The sequence below is a fragment of the Lates calcarifer genome, linkage group LG20 (genome assembly GCF_001640805.2).
Source record: "Lates calcarifer isolate ASB-BC8 linkage group LG20, TLL_Latcal_v3, whole genome shotgun sequence".
Lineage (NCBI taxonomy): Eukaryota > Metazoa > Chordata > Actinopteri > Centropomidae > Lates > Lates calcarifer.
Window position 1 is genome coordinate 4,273,202 of NC_066852.1, and position 17,503 is coordinate 4,290,704.

The 17,503-nt window shown below is 38.3% G+C and overlaps 1 protein-coding gene across 4 annotated transcripts in view; it reads left to right on the forward strand.

Moving 5' to 3' along the window:
• Positions 1 to 17,503, forward strand: part of LOC108893312 (disks large homolog 2) — a 123,869-nt gene that overhangs the window by 46,683 nt on the left and 59,683 nt on the right. Inside the window, exon 1 of one of the 4 annotated variants that reach the window (XM_018691260.2) lies at positions 4,028 to 4,426. The exons of the other annotated variants lie outside the window; for them this stretch is intronic. Coding sequence (XP_018546776.1) covers positions 4,043 to 4,426 — 384 coding nt within the window. The 5' untranslated portion in view covers positions 4,028 to 4,042. Of the gene's footprint in view, positions 1 to 4,027; positions 4,427 to 17,503 lie in introns of those variants that run through there. 4 annotated transcript variants of the gene reach the window in all.

Consider the following 17,503-nt stretch of genomic DNA (forward strand, 5'->3'; position numbering starts at 1 on the left):
ATCGAGGTGGCCCACACACGAACATGCCATTTCATCAAAGTATTTTTGAATGGCTCTTGGTCTGGCCCCTCCAACAGGACCAATTTGCCTTGGGAGACCCTAGCAGGGGCTGTTGCCCTGGACAACATAGCTCCCAGGTTCACGGGGGCACTCACACCCCTCGGTAAGGTGGAGATTTGCAGAGGGGGACCATAGTAATGTATTTTATGGTGATGTTTCAGGTTGGTTGTATAAACGTGTGGTGTTAGCCTGTGGTGCAGCAACACTGACAAAACTTTGCTTTCAGTGTGTGTGTTTTGACCATTAATCTGACAAAGTTCCACACAATTGAACATCACTTCTTTGTCAGAAATGGTGAATGATAAATGTATATCCTCCTCTTCACCATCATTGGTATGGTTTCTTTAATTCTAACTTATCTTGTTCTTGTTTGTATTGTTTCTCCAAAGCTTTTGTTTCACTGACTATCGTGTATGCCTCTCTCATCTCATACACAAAATCAACATGTTTTGTCCTCTCCCCTGCACTGCTCTTCATGTGTGTTGAGGCTGTCTTGACATCAGTTGATGCAACTCAGATACTGGAGATATTGGTTGGAATGCTTGATTTGGTGCAACAGCTCTCCCTGCTAATGCAAATATGGCAGAACTGTTGTCATGTAAGAATGAGATTGCACAGAGCTATGAATCAAATGGCTACTCTCCCCTCTGAATGATTTTTAAGAACTATGCTCTGTTTCGGTCTTTCTCTGGCAGTATCTATAACAATGCCTTTACCACTCAAGTGGGAGTTTTATACCTTTACTCAGCTACACAGATTGATTGTTCTGTCTATTCTAGTGTTTGAGAAGATTATGAATGACACTGCTGCAATATAGAAAAGTAACATCAAACCACTAATGAATATAAATGCACGCTCTTGTACCTGTTTTGAAGACTTATTGGTTATTGTTGTCAAAATTGTTTTATTTTTCATTTTCACTTCGCTGTTAATGCATAGCACAGATATCTAAAATCCAGTTAATATATGAAAATATCACATTGCAATTCTCTGTTTTCCTATAAACACAAACCACCTCTCAACATAATGTTCTCCAAGGTTTGGTCCCTGGAAATATCCTCAATCTCATGCATGTGTTTTTGGGGACTAACGAAATGCAAATGCAGGTGGCTGACCTCCTTTATATGGCCAAGGATGGTTTGACAAAATTGGCCTCATCCCTGCTATGTTCCCCTCTCTCACCATACAGACCTTTCTCTCATACACACTAACTCATTTCCACACATACAAACCAGGCAGAAAGTTGTGTAACCTGCTGCACACATAACATGACTTGAGTGCAACCCTGGGGACAGCAGGACCCTTCACTCCAGATGCCCTGCTTGACAGCCTCACAAGCCTCCACAGTTAGTGAAGATCCAGCCACCCTGCACTGTCCAACCTTGACACTCCAAATCTTTCAGTAGCAGACATAAAAAATACAACACTATACCAGCCATAATATACAGGTTCTTTTTGATATTCTCTGTTGCCATTATATTATTGCTTCCTTTACTACTACATAGACTGATACTTTAATTTCTTTCATACTAAGTACATATTTGTAGACTCACATATGTTATTTAAGGTTGAATTTACATGAAAAATATACACTTCTTAAGTTCTTAATATTCTTAAGATGACCAAGAAAGAGTTAAGTGAAAATAAATGCCGTCGTGCCCTGTCCTTGATTCTTTGTGATGTCAAATGATTTGAGCAGATACCAGAAATGCTTGCTTTGGAGTGTCATCTGTGTAACAATAAAAAAAAAAGATGCAGTGGTTTTGAAACTCCCAAAACTGAGGTTTTAGACACATCATAAATAACCAGCGAAGCAGAGGAAATGTAATCACTGATGCTGCCTAAAAAGTTTGGCTTTGGCACGTAAATGTCAAATATAACAACCTTTCCACAGCAGGTTCAAAAGATATCAGCCCCATTTTACATGTTAATAATTAACTTAGATCAGCCAATATATACACTGACATCTAAAATTACCATTAATCAAAAGATCATTTGCAAGGCAAAACAACCTTATTTTCTTTACCACCAAGTGTTGCCTAAATACCATTTTTTTTAGATAAAATATGTGTCTTATCAAATAGTCTAGAGGATGGTGGAGACAGCTACAACAAAAAGCAAGTGGTATGACAACTTGAGGAATGTAGTGTTAACATTCATGTATGGTGCGATATTCAGAGAGGCACAGCGTTACCACAGGAGGCATAATGGTAGATCTGATACAATTTGCTCTTTCAGTAACAAAAGGTTTGACTTTTCTCACAGCCAAACCGACATTAATGTTTCACAAATGACTGAAAATTGCACTGTAATTGAATCTAGGCCTTGGTTTTATCACATTATTGTTCTGGGAGCTCTCTAGTAAACCTGACCCTTATTTGTGGGAAGAAACAATAACCTGCTCTTACGTGTGTATCTTGTTGCAGGTAGAAAAAAGCCTTAGTATCTAGACCAAAAAGCTGAACTGTACTGTGACATTTAGATGAAGGAGTGACAGATAGGTGAAAGATATGTGTACTACAAAATGTTGTGAATCGCAAACATCTATTGTAATTGCAAACAGGAAACTCTGTTGTAGAACAAACCAGGACAGGATGAGCCAGGCTGAGCTCTTGGAAGAGAGAAAAACACAGCCACGTCATCCTCCCCACCCTGTAGTTTATCATTGTTCAGCTGTGTGGTGTCATCTTTCCTGGCAATTAGCCTGCAGCACTCCCTCTCTTTAGTGATAGAAAGGCAGCCGTGTTATTATAGGAGGTTGGTCCGGAATACGCTGTCAACACACACACTCTAATGTGGGAGGAACAGGCTGTTTTCTGTCTCTATTGAAGAATTTTTAAAACGAAAGGCAAGTGAACCAATTGATGAGAGAGATTTGAGTTTAAGCCCATAAGTTAAATTCAGAATGTCTTGGCTGAGAGTTGATAGACAAGAGAGAGAAAGAGGAGACTGATGCATGAGACAGTAGTATTAATATGGCTCATTATGAGGTGTGATGTCAGCATCTGCCAAATAAATGAAACCCATATTTAACTTGTGATATTTGCAGCTTATAGTGTACTGATCCTCTCTCTCCACATCTCTTAGACTGCTATAACTGCATATATTTATTCTTTAATTTTATTACCTACAGATAGAATAGATAGAATTCCCTTTTTTCCTGTCTAAAATGTTCTGGTTGATTCTTAAATACCTGTTAGTCAAATAAGTCTCAGAGTTCACATTTAGATCATGTATCAACCACTGGAGGCAGCAGTCCAACCTTGAGCATCTGTAATTCTGTGTCTACTCATGAGGTTTAGCGTGAGCAGCACGTTGTCAGAGCAGCATCAGCTCCAGTGCTTCACTTGTCTAAATAGGAGGCATTCAGGCACAGAGCTAGGTCGTAGGTCAGATGAGTTTTGGGAGCTGTCAGAGTTAGAAGTGAGAAAAGTAGCTGTTCTGATGATCTGTTTACAGTGCTGCCAAAAAAATTCTAATTGATTATTGAAGTAGACATCAACAGGTTAGTACTCAGGTGATGATCAAATGTTGTCTTCCACATTAAGCAAATACACGCATGTACCAGCTGTTGTCATTCCCATAATGTCCAGAGTGTGCATGCATTGTCTACTGTGAATCCATTGTGCAAGAAAATATGCAAATTGATTCCACTACACTACCAACAGTAAGAAATGTAGGGAGAGTTAAGCAATGCAAATATATTGAATGGCTGTTGCTGTAGAAATGTTGAAATGTTGGTTATTACGAGGAACATCTAAAGAGTTATAACTTATATAGCTATAATGCATTTTCATCTGTGAAACACATTATTATTTGTGAGAAAATTTTATGTTTCATTAAGTTGTTGTTCTTTGCTGTTTACAATTGGTTTTAGACTGATGAGCAGAATACACAGAGCATCCCTCACTCCCCTCCACCCCCACCTCTAGAAACTGGGAGCTGCCAGCAACCTCCTCACAGGTTTCAATTGGTGCTCAAGATGCTGTTTCCACATGGAAAGCAGTGGTCCCTCCTCCCTTTCTCTTCTTTAACCTCTCTCCCCCTGCATCTCTCTCTTTCTCCCTCCCTCCCCTTGCTTTTACGGCTGACGGAGACCTGGCTTTGCTGTGCAGATGCTCTCCCTCAGCACCATCCAATCTTTTCTCCCTCCCTCTCTTTTTTGTGCTCGCATGTGTGCTATACTCTGCTGATAAGGACCAGTCAGTTCAGATGGGCAGCAGCTAGAGCCGTTTGGGGCTGTCACCACAGACTAGAGAATATTATAATTTCACCTGTCGCTATGTTTGCCTCTATTTGGTATGCTAAGAAGCTAGGGAGACGACTTGTACAGAACAGCCGGAAAGCTAAAATGCTGAAAGACAAGGTAGGTTTACCACTGTGCATGCCTTACTTTGGGTTGAAAAAACAGGTAGAGAATGCAATTTTATGGTAGAGCTGTGTGAAATACTCTGCTGATCTCATTTCCAACATTCATTTTCATGGAAGGTTTTGCTTTTTATAGTCAAGATGTGTGATTTAAGTAGTATTGCAATAAGTACTGCTACATCATTTCACCTGTTGATTAATAGTTTTGCTGGCACCCGTGTTAGTGATTTGACTTTGGGGGTAAATTAGTTGTCTTTGTTCCCTTGCGTCTTTTCTGTCTCATTGAGAAGGAGAATAAGCAATGAGGGACACAGACCCTGTTGTCTGGAAAGCCAAATCTTGTATTTTCACCCTGCCCATGTGCAGGGAACTCAGATACTCTATTTCAACTCATTAAGAAACAGCAGATTCACTTGTCATCTACTAGGAGGGCGGATACCTTTATACTATTTTTATTTTATTTTTTTTGACAAATTTGTTGACTCATCTTCAAAAGAGTAAAAGAGAGATACATTGCCCAGGGGCTACAAATACTGGTGTGTCTGAATAAGACTTAATCATAATCAAACTTTTTCTGTACAAGGCCTAAAGCTGATGATGATAGACAATCCAGAGATCTCAATAACTTCTCTGCCCTTCCATTTAGCACTACCATCAGATCTAACCATTTGGTCAGAAGTTTTTAAACCAAATTAAAAATTTTAACCCTTTCACGTATAGTGGTCACTACAGTGGACTGCTATTTAAAAGCTGTTTTCTTGTATATGCATGGGTTTTGATGGTAGAATTGCACATCAGCCAACACATGGACACTAGAGTGTTGTTCCATACACTGCCAACCATTGGCTAGTCAATGTAAGTCTAACGCAAATTTCTCGATAACAAGATAACCAACAAATATTGATTTTATTTCAAATAAATTAATGATTAATAATTTATTATTAATGTGACAAGATAGGATAAGAGAATCCTTTATTAGTCCCACAGCAGGGAAATTTACATTGTTACAGCATTAGCAGGGATTGTAAAAAATAGTAAAGGGCATAAATATGAGTAAAGTACCAAACAAGATATAAACAACAATATTATAAAAATATAAACAATTTATAAATATAATATATAACAATATAATAAATATAAACAAAAAAACTGTATACTCAGGACAATGTGATAAAAATATAAACAAAAGAACAATATATACAGGACTTAGAAACAGATTGAACTGTTTTTGTAACTAAAACAATATTCTATGCAGATTAGTTCCATTGAAAGCAACAGTTAGTGTCTTTCATATTTTATAGAGCTCAAGTACAGTGCATGATGGAAAGGCCTACAGGATAGTGAAACAAATACCATCTGAGTCAGATGAGGATGATGCTAATGGTGGTGTTGAAGAATGGCAGCCAGAAAAAGAAGTATTGACAAATGCTAACAGTAGTGACAGTGGAGCTGAGGATGCTGAGAATCTAAGGAGTCAGGAGCAAGGTTCAGTGTTTTTACATAGTGCTGAACAGTATTAAAATATGTGAACACATTAGTTTAACATCATTAGAAATTCATATCATTTTAACATAATATTTATTTTTATTGATTGGTTTGTTAAATGCATAGCTCTTCAATTGAAAACTCAAACACATGCAGTCCACCCAAGTGGACATGTGAGAAACTGCTTGAAAAAATTGTTTTCAAAAAATTAAGTGTTTTTTTTTGTCTCATGCCTAAAGAAGAATAAAAACACTGACTGAAAACACTGAAAATCCTGATTTCATAATTCATGCATGAAAGGGTTAATCTTCCTTATGTAGCACCATCAGACTGGAATTTCCTGTTGTCTACAAGCAATAGTCAGATCAAGTGAAATTTAATGAGCACATTCAGACTCCCCAGAGGATAAGGCTTTAACATTTTGGACACTCCCTGTGCCTTCCTCTTGCATCACCCTGTGGACAAAATGAGAGCTTTCCCGTAATCTAAAGGGCAAATTGCGATGACATTTTCTGGGCATATTCTGTACATGCTCCCAAGTGGATGAACCCTTTGAATTTAAATGAACCAAGTGATTGTTGACATTTCAGTATAGTCTGTGACATCAGAGATTTTCTTAGTAATTCTTTACACATACTATTTTCAACTGCACACAAACTATGGCTTCTTGCCTGTTTGCCTGATCGACCTTCACCCTTCCACACTTATGTCACTGGAAGTTGCCTGGTTTGGCTGCTTGCTTATATATTCAGCCAGTGGTAGCTGAACAGCAAAATTACGGTTAAACTATCATAGTACCTCTATCTTTGCTCAAAGGCACCTTGACAGTAGTTGGTCATCATCAGTGGAAAAAGTTTCTCATGCACTACCCAAACCCAAAGTTCTTTCTTTCTGTTGTTTTTCAGCGACATGAGAAATTGTTCTGGCCACAAGCCCATTTTTTGACCTTTACACCATCTGGAAGCCTCTGGTTCATTCCTTTAATCCTTTGTCACACTTTGACGCACTCATCCCACTTTTGTTGTCATGTGTGAAGCTTACAACTTTCATTATAGACTGGCTCACCATTAATTGCAGCATCAATCCAACTGATTATACTCTTGTTATGTACAGAATCTTTGACCCCCTGTAGTGTGTATGCCAAGGCCACATTCACATGAACAAAAAGCAACATGCTGCTTAAGAGTGCTGAAGCAGAGTGCTTGCATTTTATTTATTAAGGCCCAAGGTGAGGGGTGGAGGAAGCAATAACTGATGTAATGTACTGAGATGATGGATTTGCAAACAAGAGGAAAGGTAGGTACTGCATACTCATAGAGCATTAGTAGTATAGAATTGCTATATACATGATTTCCCTGCTAATAGATGCATAAATTAACACCTCCCCTGTCATTAACCTATTCCTTTTAACTTCTACAAGTTTGTGAAATAATTTTTAAAATTGAAGGGTTCTGAATACTTTCTGAATGCACTGTATGTGCATATGAGTGTGTATGTAGTCATACCTAAAGTACTGACAAAGGCACAAAAGTAAACTTTATTCAGCAGAGCTGGGAGACAATTGGATAATTGGAGCTATGTTTGTGTGTAATATTGTAAACCAACAGATTTCTGTCTTTATTAGGCAGCCTTTGTCATTGGATATCTGGTCTGAATTGACTATACATGCAGCACTTGAACATTTCCAAGTTGTGAAAAAGTCAGTTAGGCTTGTTTTGGGTTAAAAATAATGTAACTAATTTGTTGTCATTGCAGTAATTTGTGTCGTTCCCTTCAAAAAAACTGCTATTGTTCAATAACTCAGAGAAGGACCCTCAGACAATATTGATCTAAAGCCCTGCTCTTGACTTCACATTCAAACTATTGAAAGAAACAGAGGATAAAACTAAAGCAAGCTGCTGTTAAAGTCATTTTCAGTTATCAGAAAAGTTGGATGTTGGTGCTTGGCATCTCCTTTCTTTAACTTCACTTTCTCTGGACAAATGATTTCCCACACACTACTTATTATTCTGTTTTGATTAAAACAGGCACCTCACCTGTAGCAGAACAAGTCTGTGCAGCGGAGCTTTGCAATCAAATTGGAAAAGAACTCTTTAATTATTAGATCTGCACTATCCATGCCAAATCTAAATTTACCAATGTGTCAACTCTTCACAAAAAAAGCCTGTTTAATTTCCTTTTGTCAGTAATGATTTAAAGATTCTTACTTCAACTGTAGACTGTTACTTTTGTATTGCATTTTGCAATACATTTCTGTAATACAGGAGGTTACTCTTAAAAGCTTCTCTTAGAAAGTTTCTTACTAAAGAAGATTAAAAGGGTGGCTCATAAGCAAAGTCATTGTATAGCAAAATGTATATGTAGGTTCTCAGTCATCCAGGTCATGGTAGTCTTAAGTGCTAAAGTTGAAGGCAACTGAACTTCTTTTAGGTTTCTTTTAAGAAGTCCAGTTGCCTACAACTTTAGTACTTAAGACTGGTGCCTTCAACTTTAGCACTTAGGCCTTTATAGCAAGATGTTTATGCAGGCTTGCTGTGTAATTTTCTAGATTTTATTATTATTATCTGCAGTATCTCTGTACATGTTACCAGTCTGCAGTCTCCCAGAGAGGCTCAGTGAAAGCTGTTTCACAGTAATTCAGTAATTAATCATATTTATTATGTGGTGATAGTATTTTGATAACAAAGGGGGAGTACAATGGCAAAAACAAGAGAATTCAAGGGCTATATCTGAAACTGTACCACAGACATCAGGTTATATTATGGTCAGTGAGACGAGCAAAGCAGTGCTGGTGAGGTAGGGAATGAGTCACCAGCTGACATGAAGCAAAGGATGGGTTTCGCCTGACATGATCAGGTTATATAGTATGATGCTGGCCATTTTTTGTATCCTTTTTAAAATCACAGTAGAGCTACTCTCTGAATACAAGCTGATTCAGTTTCAAATTTGGAGTAGAGGTAAAGAATAAATACCAAAGACTAGTTGAATGATGTGACTCTACTGTCATCGTCAGAACATAGGCCTAGTGTGTTTGTTCAATCTTATTGTATGCTATATTAAACTGGTACTAAACAATCACATCTAAAATTACTGTCAGTTTATTTTATTTTATTCATAACAGGGGTTGTAACCTCTTTAAACAAATATTGTGCAGTGGTTTCAGCTACTTGTACTCAAGAGTGGAAGCTTTATTTTTCTATTAAAACTCTTGTATTGAGACATCATCATGACCTAATAGTTAAGTTGCATCATAAGTGCAACATCCCTGGTTTGATTAGCTTTAAAAAACAAAGAATCCATTGTAGTTGAACAGTTGTATGCTACTGCAATACCTGGACAGCTGTATATACAGTGTCCGATATCTGTTCATAATATATGAGCACAACAGTGTTTTCCCTTTCTATCTGTCATTTTGTCATGTTTTGAGAACCATTCAGGGCTACCTGGCTCTCCACTTCAAATGGTAGCTTGCTCTCCAAACACCCCAAATTAATCTGTCTCTACAGCTGTCCACAGTGAACTGTGCTTTATTTCAAAGGATTTAGCCAGGATCACTGCAACCCCCACAGCTGCTGAATGGCTGTCTGCTGTCAGAGATACCATAATTACAAATTGAGCCCACATAAATAAGCCAGAGGTTCCTCAAACACACTCACCTACTCATCACCATCATGTTCCCTTCTAGTCTTTGTCAGCATTGTGTCCAGCTGAACTGTGATTGTCACCTTGGCCATTGCAAACTAGATTTACTAGATTTACTTAATTCACAGATGAGAGGAAATCATTTATTATCTTATTATAGTTTTTACTTTTTCTTCCTATTATTTAAACCAGAAGTTGTTAAGGAAATTTCAATATGTCAGTCTGTTTCTATTATACACACAAATTAATCTTCATCAAAATATCAAAGCACAGTAGACGTTATTACTCACCAATTTAGTGACAGATTTTAGGTCTTTACAACATTCTGTGACTGATCCCCAAGTTTCATACAAATTGACCACTAGGAGACACTGTAACAAAAAAATGCTGTTTTTTTTCATTGATAACTTATCAGAAAAGGTTCAAATTTGGGACAGTGAGTTTTAGTAACATTTTCTAATTCTTGTCAAAATATTGCTTTGATAACTTAATCGATGTGGCTACCAGCAGCCAATCAAAATTTAGCAGGTTGTAATTTTCAAATGTGAACGCCCAGTGAACTTAAGAATAGGTCAGGTTAATGTTATTCATACAAAGTATGGCTATTAAGTAATGAGACTAATGCTGTAATACAATGTTATTGAACATAAACATTTTTCAACATCTTTCTCCTTCAACATCCTCCCCCTCTGCATCAACACACCACTGCATTCAGGTCTTCCACTGATCAAAGCAGTGCAGTAGATCTTCTTCAGACAGTTGTCTCAGAACCTCTGTCGTTCTTTTCTTGACTTTTGACACAGACTCAAAACATGTTTCTTTGAGCACAGATTTGATCTTAGGAAAAAGGAAAAAGTCACACGGTGCTAGATCAGGAGGGAGAGGGAGATCAAGCATTTGTTTTTGGGCCAGAAACTGCTTTATAGAGAGCGCAGTGTGAGCTGGCGCACAGAAGTTTTGGAACAACTTTGGCACATGGCAAACTGTCTCTCTCTATCAATGGAGACCACTTCTGCTCTCATTCTTATACTGAGTCATTGATCTTTTCCAACGATTTGATCAATTTGTTGAATGTTTTCAGAAGTCTTTGATGTGCATGGACGCCCAGAATGTTCATCGTCTTGGACATCCTCTCTGCCTTCACAAAGTCTTTTGTGCCATTCCAACACACGTGCATGTGACATGCAGTGTTCCCCATACAATGTATGAAAAGATTCAGCTGCTGTTTTGTTTAATTTCACCAAAAATTCCGAGTTAATGCATTGCTCAACTTTTAAGCTAATCATTTTCTGACACTTTAGCAAAACCATGTGCACTTCAATCAGTAGCTAGCAGTGAACTAAAGACGTCACTTATTGGAAACTTACAGCAGTTGTGTGTGAATACCCAACCTTTAATATATAACACTCAGTGTGACTGTGAACCATGTAGTTTTATCCTCCTTAAGCGCAGTCTCATTATGTAATAGCCATACCTCATATAGCACCAAATCATAACAGAAGTTATCTCAGGGTACTTTTCATATAGCACAGGTCCAGACCATACTCTAAAGAGGGTGTGCAGAGACAGAGAGGTGGGTAACTCTAACAGTGATCTGATCAGAAATCAGGTTCTACAAGTCTGGAAGTGGAGATACCTGCAAAAAGCAACAAAAGGAGAGAGGAGAAAGACTGAGAGAGAAAAACTACTGGACAGTCAGTGTTGGAATAAGGATTCTCGAAGAAGAAATCAGTCAGACACGATCTCAGCAGCCTCTGGGAATTTATTGAAATCAGATAACACAGCTTCACTTGCAATCAACAATGTATATCAGCAATTCCAAAGTTCTGTCTTCTTGAGCAGTTTCTTATACCTGATACATGAGTGACATACGGCCACCCCTCTACATGAGTGTGTGTGTGCACATGAGAAGTGCACACACAGGCATACTGCACAAGTGTGTGTGTGTGTGTGTGTGTGTGTGTGGCATACTCTATTATATCCTGTTATTGAGACTTCTAGCATATTCTTCAATGCGTGTGTGTGTATATTTCCCAACTAGTCCTCCTCTATGGGAATGCTTCTGGGAACTAGTGTGTACAATTTTAGACACACCATTGGTGTCTATGCCGAGTTCTGACCTCTTGACCTCTTGTTTTGCTGACCATTCCATCCAGAGCACTGTGACCCAGCATCTTGTATTCTTTCCTGCTTACCACCAACTTTAAGACATAGACTCTATAAAGTTACCTTCTTCTACATCAGCAGCATGCATTTATGACACATGAATACACAGAGATGGAGAATGAGAGAGGGAGAAAGGAGCTCAGTACCTCATGGGGAGTCCCTAGGCAGTCTCGGTCTCTATCAGTTTTAAGCCTACCCTCAAACGTGGAGGGGGTGTCTGTCTCTTGGACCCAAACTGGAAAAAGGTACCACAGTAGAGGAGCCTGACAGCTTAAGGCTTTGCCTCCCTTTTTTACTCTAGGAAACTTTAGGAACCACCAGTAAACCTGCAATCTAGGAGTGCAGTGTTCCAGTGGTAGACCTATGGAACTGTATAGGAAACTATGAAGATACAGAGGTTTATGATGTCATGAAGAAGGAGTCTGCAACACCTTGAAGCAAATGGCCTTAACGTAACACTACAGCAAAGTAATTTACTTCAAAAGTAATTCAAAATTCCTTTTTGTTCTGCTTCCTACAATATACCTTTTTCAATCTGCCTCATAAATTAGATTTTTTGTAAATTACATTTCCCGGTTTTTACTCACCATTTGAAATACAATATAAGAAATATACAAAAATGTCATAACAGCATTGAACTGAGAAAAATAGGCTACTTTTCTGAAAAAAAAAAAAAAAAAAAAAAATATATATATATATATATATATATATATATATATATATATATATATATATATATATGTGTGTGTGTGTGTGTGTGTGTGTGTGTGTGTGTCAGTCATGATCAAACTTTACATATGTCATAATAAAGATAGTACAAGCAACACTGAAATTTCAGGAATGTCATCTTAAAGCAAATAGTTTAATATCATTTAAATATGCTTACATTGTTTTGAGCTTGATGAATTCAACAGGTCAGTTCATAGAGCTGGGGGTAGCCCCACTTTGATATGTGGTGTAGGTCCCCAGTCCAAATCTCGATATAGCTTGGCCTTCTGAACAATTTGTGAATGGTAATCCACACTGCTATGTCAGTGAGATTACCACAGCCAATTTTTGTTATTTTAGAAAAGCATACAATATTTTAAACTATCTGCATTTACCCACATTGCTCCTTATCCCATCTGGCTCCAATGACCGGACTGACAAGGACATCCAGTTCTAAATTACCAATTTCCATCGTTAAATCTCCTATCTCTAATTTGCATCAAATTCCACAAAAAGCAAACAGTTGATTAGTGGTAGCCTTGAGTATTTTTTGTGTGTCCAAACAAACTGTTGAACATGCCTTCCTTCCTAAATATCTTGCTTTTTCAAAATCCTTTGATTGCAGTTGCAGACTTGCATTCATGAAAACCACATTTTATTAACAAGTTAATAAGAAACTAGCATCCAAATGGTCTGCAAGGATTTCAATCATTGCAGCTTGTAACTACATTTATTGTTTATTTTTGCTCATCTCTCTTATTGAGGATAAATATCTACCAATCAGTCTGTTTCTATTAAAAGATAGGTGGTAGACAGCTGAGTACCGAGATAAGTTGAAAATCTATTTTGGCATAATAATAAATTTTATTTTGCAAAAAATAAGAAACATTTGCTTGTTGCAGCATCAAAGTTTTTTTTTTGTTTTGTTTTGTTTTGTTTTGTCTTGTTTTGTTGTTGTTTTTGGTGGTTTCATAGAATATTAAATCTTTGTGTTCTGGTGCTGTAACAAATTTTTTGACACTAAAATTAGAGACAAAAATTATAAATTGTGTTTATTATTAACCATCTTTCTATTTTTTCCAACCATTTTTCTCTCCTCTTTAGCCCCTCGCTTCCACCACCATTCTCACAGATTAACTTTCTCTGTTCCCAGTCTCTCTCTCTCTTTCTCTCTCTCTCACATCCTTTCTTATACTCCTTTGTGGTTGTTACTCTCATGATGTCCCAGTGGCAAAGCAGCCATTTGCTGCGTGGGAACCCGCACCTTTGGATAATGGATATGCACTCCTGTGGCATGATAGCTGAGTGGGTTTTGAGAGGCCAGTGCTGAGCATCTGGAGAACTCGGTGACATAGAAACATGGTGTGTGTTATGGGGTTGTCTGTTTGACTGTTTTTCATATTTTTTAGTCTATACATGTCTACTGCAAGCTGACCACAGTTTTCACATTCTGCTCACCCTCTACCTTGTTTCATGCGTACCTGCAAGTTGTTGTCTGTGTCACGCCAGGCAGGTGTAATCCTGCAGTCATCCAGCACTGAAGCAGAAAGCATCGCTGCTTCCAGGCAGCCCGGGCTTGAGGCCTTAGTTGTTCCAGTATCAACATATCCTCCTGCAGCCTGATCCACTGGAAGACAGGCAGAGAGAAAATGAGGGAGACACATGAGAGGCCGGTGTGTGGGAGGGAGATGAATGTGGGCTGGCAAAGAGAGAAAAGGTTGTTGATAAATGAGCAAATGAAAGAGACAGAACATAAAGTGAGAGAAGAAGAACAGGAGGAAACAGACAGGTAGATGAAGAAGCTGCTTATCTCTCTCTCCTCCAACAGAACCTCTTTTCTCTGATTGCTCCAATCACAAGAGTGAGACAAAAGGTTAAAGCAGCTCTATTCTGAGAATTTTCACTTAGCTTCAAACCAATGTTCAGCATTGTATTTGATTTACCTCCCACTGCAGTGACCGTGTTGTGATTTCCATTTGTTTTGTTTTGTTTTTTAGCTCATTATGTTATGTTTGTATTTGGATGGGTATATGTTTATTTGTGGCATGGGCCACTGTTGCTCCACCTCTTTTCCTGACGCGCTCCATTGATCTGTCGCTAATCTAGTTTTGGCTTCCTGACAGAGCTGACTTCCCTCAGGCATTAATTATGCCTCCATGTGAGTTATATCAGTGAGCTCCAACACCCAGCACTCTTCCTGTCTAATCCAATCGGATCCACGTCTGTGGCCCAGCCACTGCTGCTCTCACCCAATCAGATATATTGAGTATGTGTCGCTAGTGTTTCCCCTGGCTTACACCCCCCAGAGCGATATCACCCATCTGTCCTCGACAGCTCCACTACATTCATTGTCCCTTTGGTAAAGAATGCACTGTGTCTCACCAAAACATAGTTGTAAAGGGGGCAGATGTGTCCAGTGCAGGGCCTCTAATCCACCCAAACTCCAGCTAATAGCTGAGAAGTTGATTTTGAAAATAGTCTAAGTTGGTGTCTAAAGGTACAGCTGATCCATGGATTATTTTACTTCTGAGGATGTTGTGGGAAATTACTGAGCATTTTTTCTTCATTGGGATATCTTTACTAAAACAAGATGGCTTGTTGTTTGTAGAAGCTGTTTGATCTGCTTTGTGACCTCTGTCAGTCAGGGTACATTTGGACGTACAAACGTTCAAGATGAGCTTTATGGGGAAGCAACAATGGGACAGCATGATGAACAGCTCATCCCTAGGCTATACTCTCCATGGGGGAAGTGTTCCGAACCTTTTGCCCCCTCCATGCTCAGAGGGCCTGGGGACTCTCAAGAAGAGACTGTCCATGGACATCCTGCGGGGCTGGGCCCCAGACCTGGGTAGCCTGAGTATGGGTCGTAATCTCAATTTGAGCCCAGTGAAATGGCCTTCATTAGTTACTGTCTGCAAGTGGAAACAGACCCTGACGATGAAGCTGAAGAAGAGACACTTTAGTGCTGAGGATGAATCACAGGTTAGAGGGTTTGGAGAATGACTGACATCCCTGTGTTGGAAATTCTTAATCATATATTTTATATTTCAGGCTTTTATTGCAGCTTTTTCTCAAGCATTTTAGCTAATTAATATGGCATGCCTTAAACACAACAATGTATTTGTGAGGTAGCAATACACAGAAGTTTTACTTACTGTTTTTGAATCCCACTAAAATCTAGGAGTCCTGTTCAAAGGCAGCCAGGTCAAGAAAGTAACATCAAGATAAACACAGGATGCAGATAAACCAGATGTAAAAAAACATAAAGTCATATGAAAAGAGCAAAAGGCAAAAGGCTTATAGAGGAAACAGTTTTAATCTTAATGAAAAAAAAAGTTGGCCACCAGATCCTCTGTTTATTTTAAACACACTGAGAGACCATCCACACATGCAACAACAATGAAACCATTGTGTCTCTGATTTTAAGGCATTGTACATTTTGTACAAGCTGTGTAATTAGAAATGCAGCTTTCCATCCAACAGGTTCTGTAAATTTATGGAATTCATTAAATAGAAGATGTTTCCTATTAGGCTTTCCTTGTATCAATTAATGGAGTAGCTCGCTGGTGATCTATCACAGCAACTGGGTTATATTTTAGGTTTCCACTGAGTTTATTACATGTGCTCTCTGGGTTGTGTCCATGATAAAAAAATGCAGATAATTTCAGTATCTTTCACTCAATACTGGTGGTTGAGATTTAAACTATGTAGTGCTCAGGGAATAGTGCAGTTGGAGGATAAAGGAATGTATTTAACTTTTTTTGTTTACTTGATAATTGACTGTTTAGTGTCCACCAGTGTGCAGTAAATGCTACAGTACAGTTCATTATAAATGGAGATGTTTTGGCAGGTGAAACAGTTGTTCCATAAGGATGGTAAGTTCAGTCCCTTCATTGCTCCATTGGTTGAAACCATTTGTATATGATTGGCTGTTAGGATGGGCAGCACAGCCTCTAGCTGTCAATGGGACTTTTTTGTTTGTTTGTTTTTCTCCGTGTGTAACTTTTTCTAGTGATTGATCTTTTATTGCAGGGCTCCTAGAAAATTGACATTCATCATGGCAACACAGTACTGTTACTTACAATTAGAAATTATTTGTTGTAGTAGTCTTCATTGTTGCATGTAGTTGAAGAGTTAATTGATTTAGGATAATTGTGAGTGAAGAGACATGTTGAGTTGAATCCAGTGTGGGACCTGGAGTCAGTGGAGGTTCTTCAGGACATGAGTGATGTGGATATAAAACTGGATGTATTGCATGCTGTAGCAGAGGACATGGAATAGATGAGCTGTTTTTTCCAGTCAAAATCTGAGCTGTAGTGATTAGATTTGTGTGGTGTTGAAATGAGAGGGACCATAATTAATGTTGCTGATGTGTCGGGAAGTAGACAGAGTGGTGCAGCTTTCTGTCAATAAATAATTTATCTAAGTTGGTTTGTCTATTACAAAGATAGACTTAAGAGTAAGACTTAAAGTCATTTTGAAAGTTACATATTTTCTTCCCATCTATTTTTATAGCCGTACCTTTACAGTGGTTGATACTCTCCTTTCTGAAACTACTAGCAATTGTTAGTGCAAACAAGTTGTCTTCATTTTTGTTGTTTGTACGGTGCAGTTACCAGCATAGCCTGGATGTTGGCAGTTGTGAGTACTAAATTGCATGCTTGAAACAGCATGAAGATTGCCTAGGTCCTAATAGTTGCTAGTAGCTCTCTACTCCTTTGCATACATGACCTATGTACACAACTGTTTTAAAAAAGAAACAGGTAAATATGGAATTATTGAAATAATTAAATAATAGACTAAACAATGGAGCAAAATCTTTAGACCTTTCAGCCATTAATATCTCTATACACATTAATAGATTTGTCTATACATTTACAGATCTCAATATGCAATATATATTTGCAGATTCCTGTGCACATTCACAAATATCAGCACATATTTAGACATTTCTAAGAGCTATACAAGGACAACTGGACTTGTTCTCAGTTCTTAATGACATTTCATCTGTCATTCAAAAGGCTTGTTTAGTTTATTGCCAGGTGCCTGGTCTTCCCACTAGGCAGTTAGAACT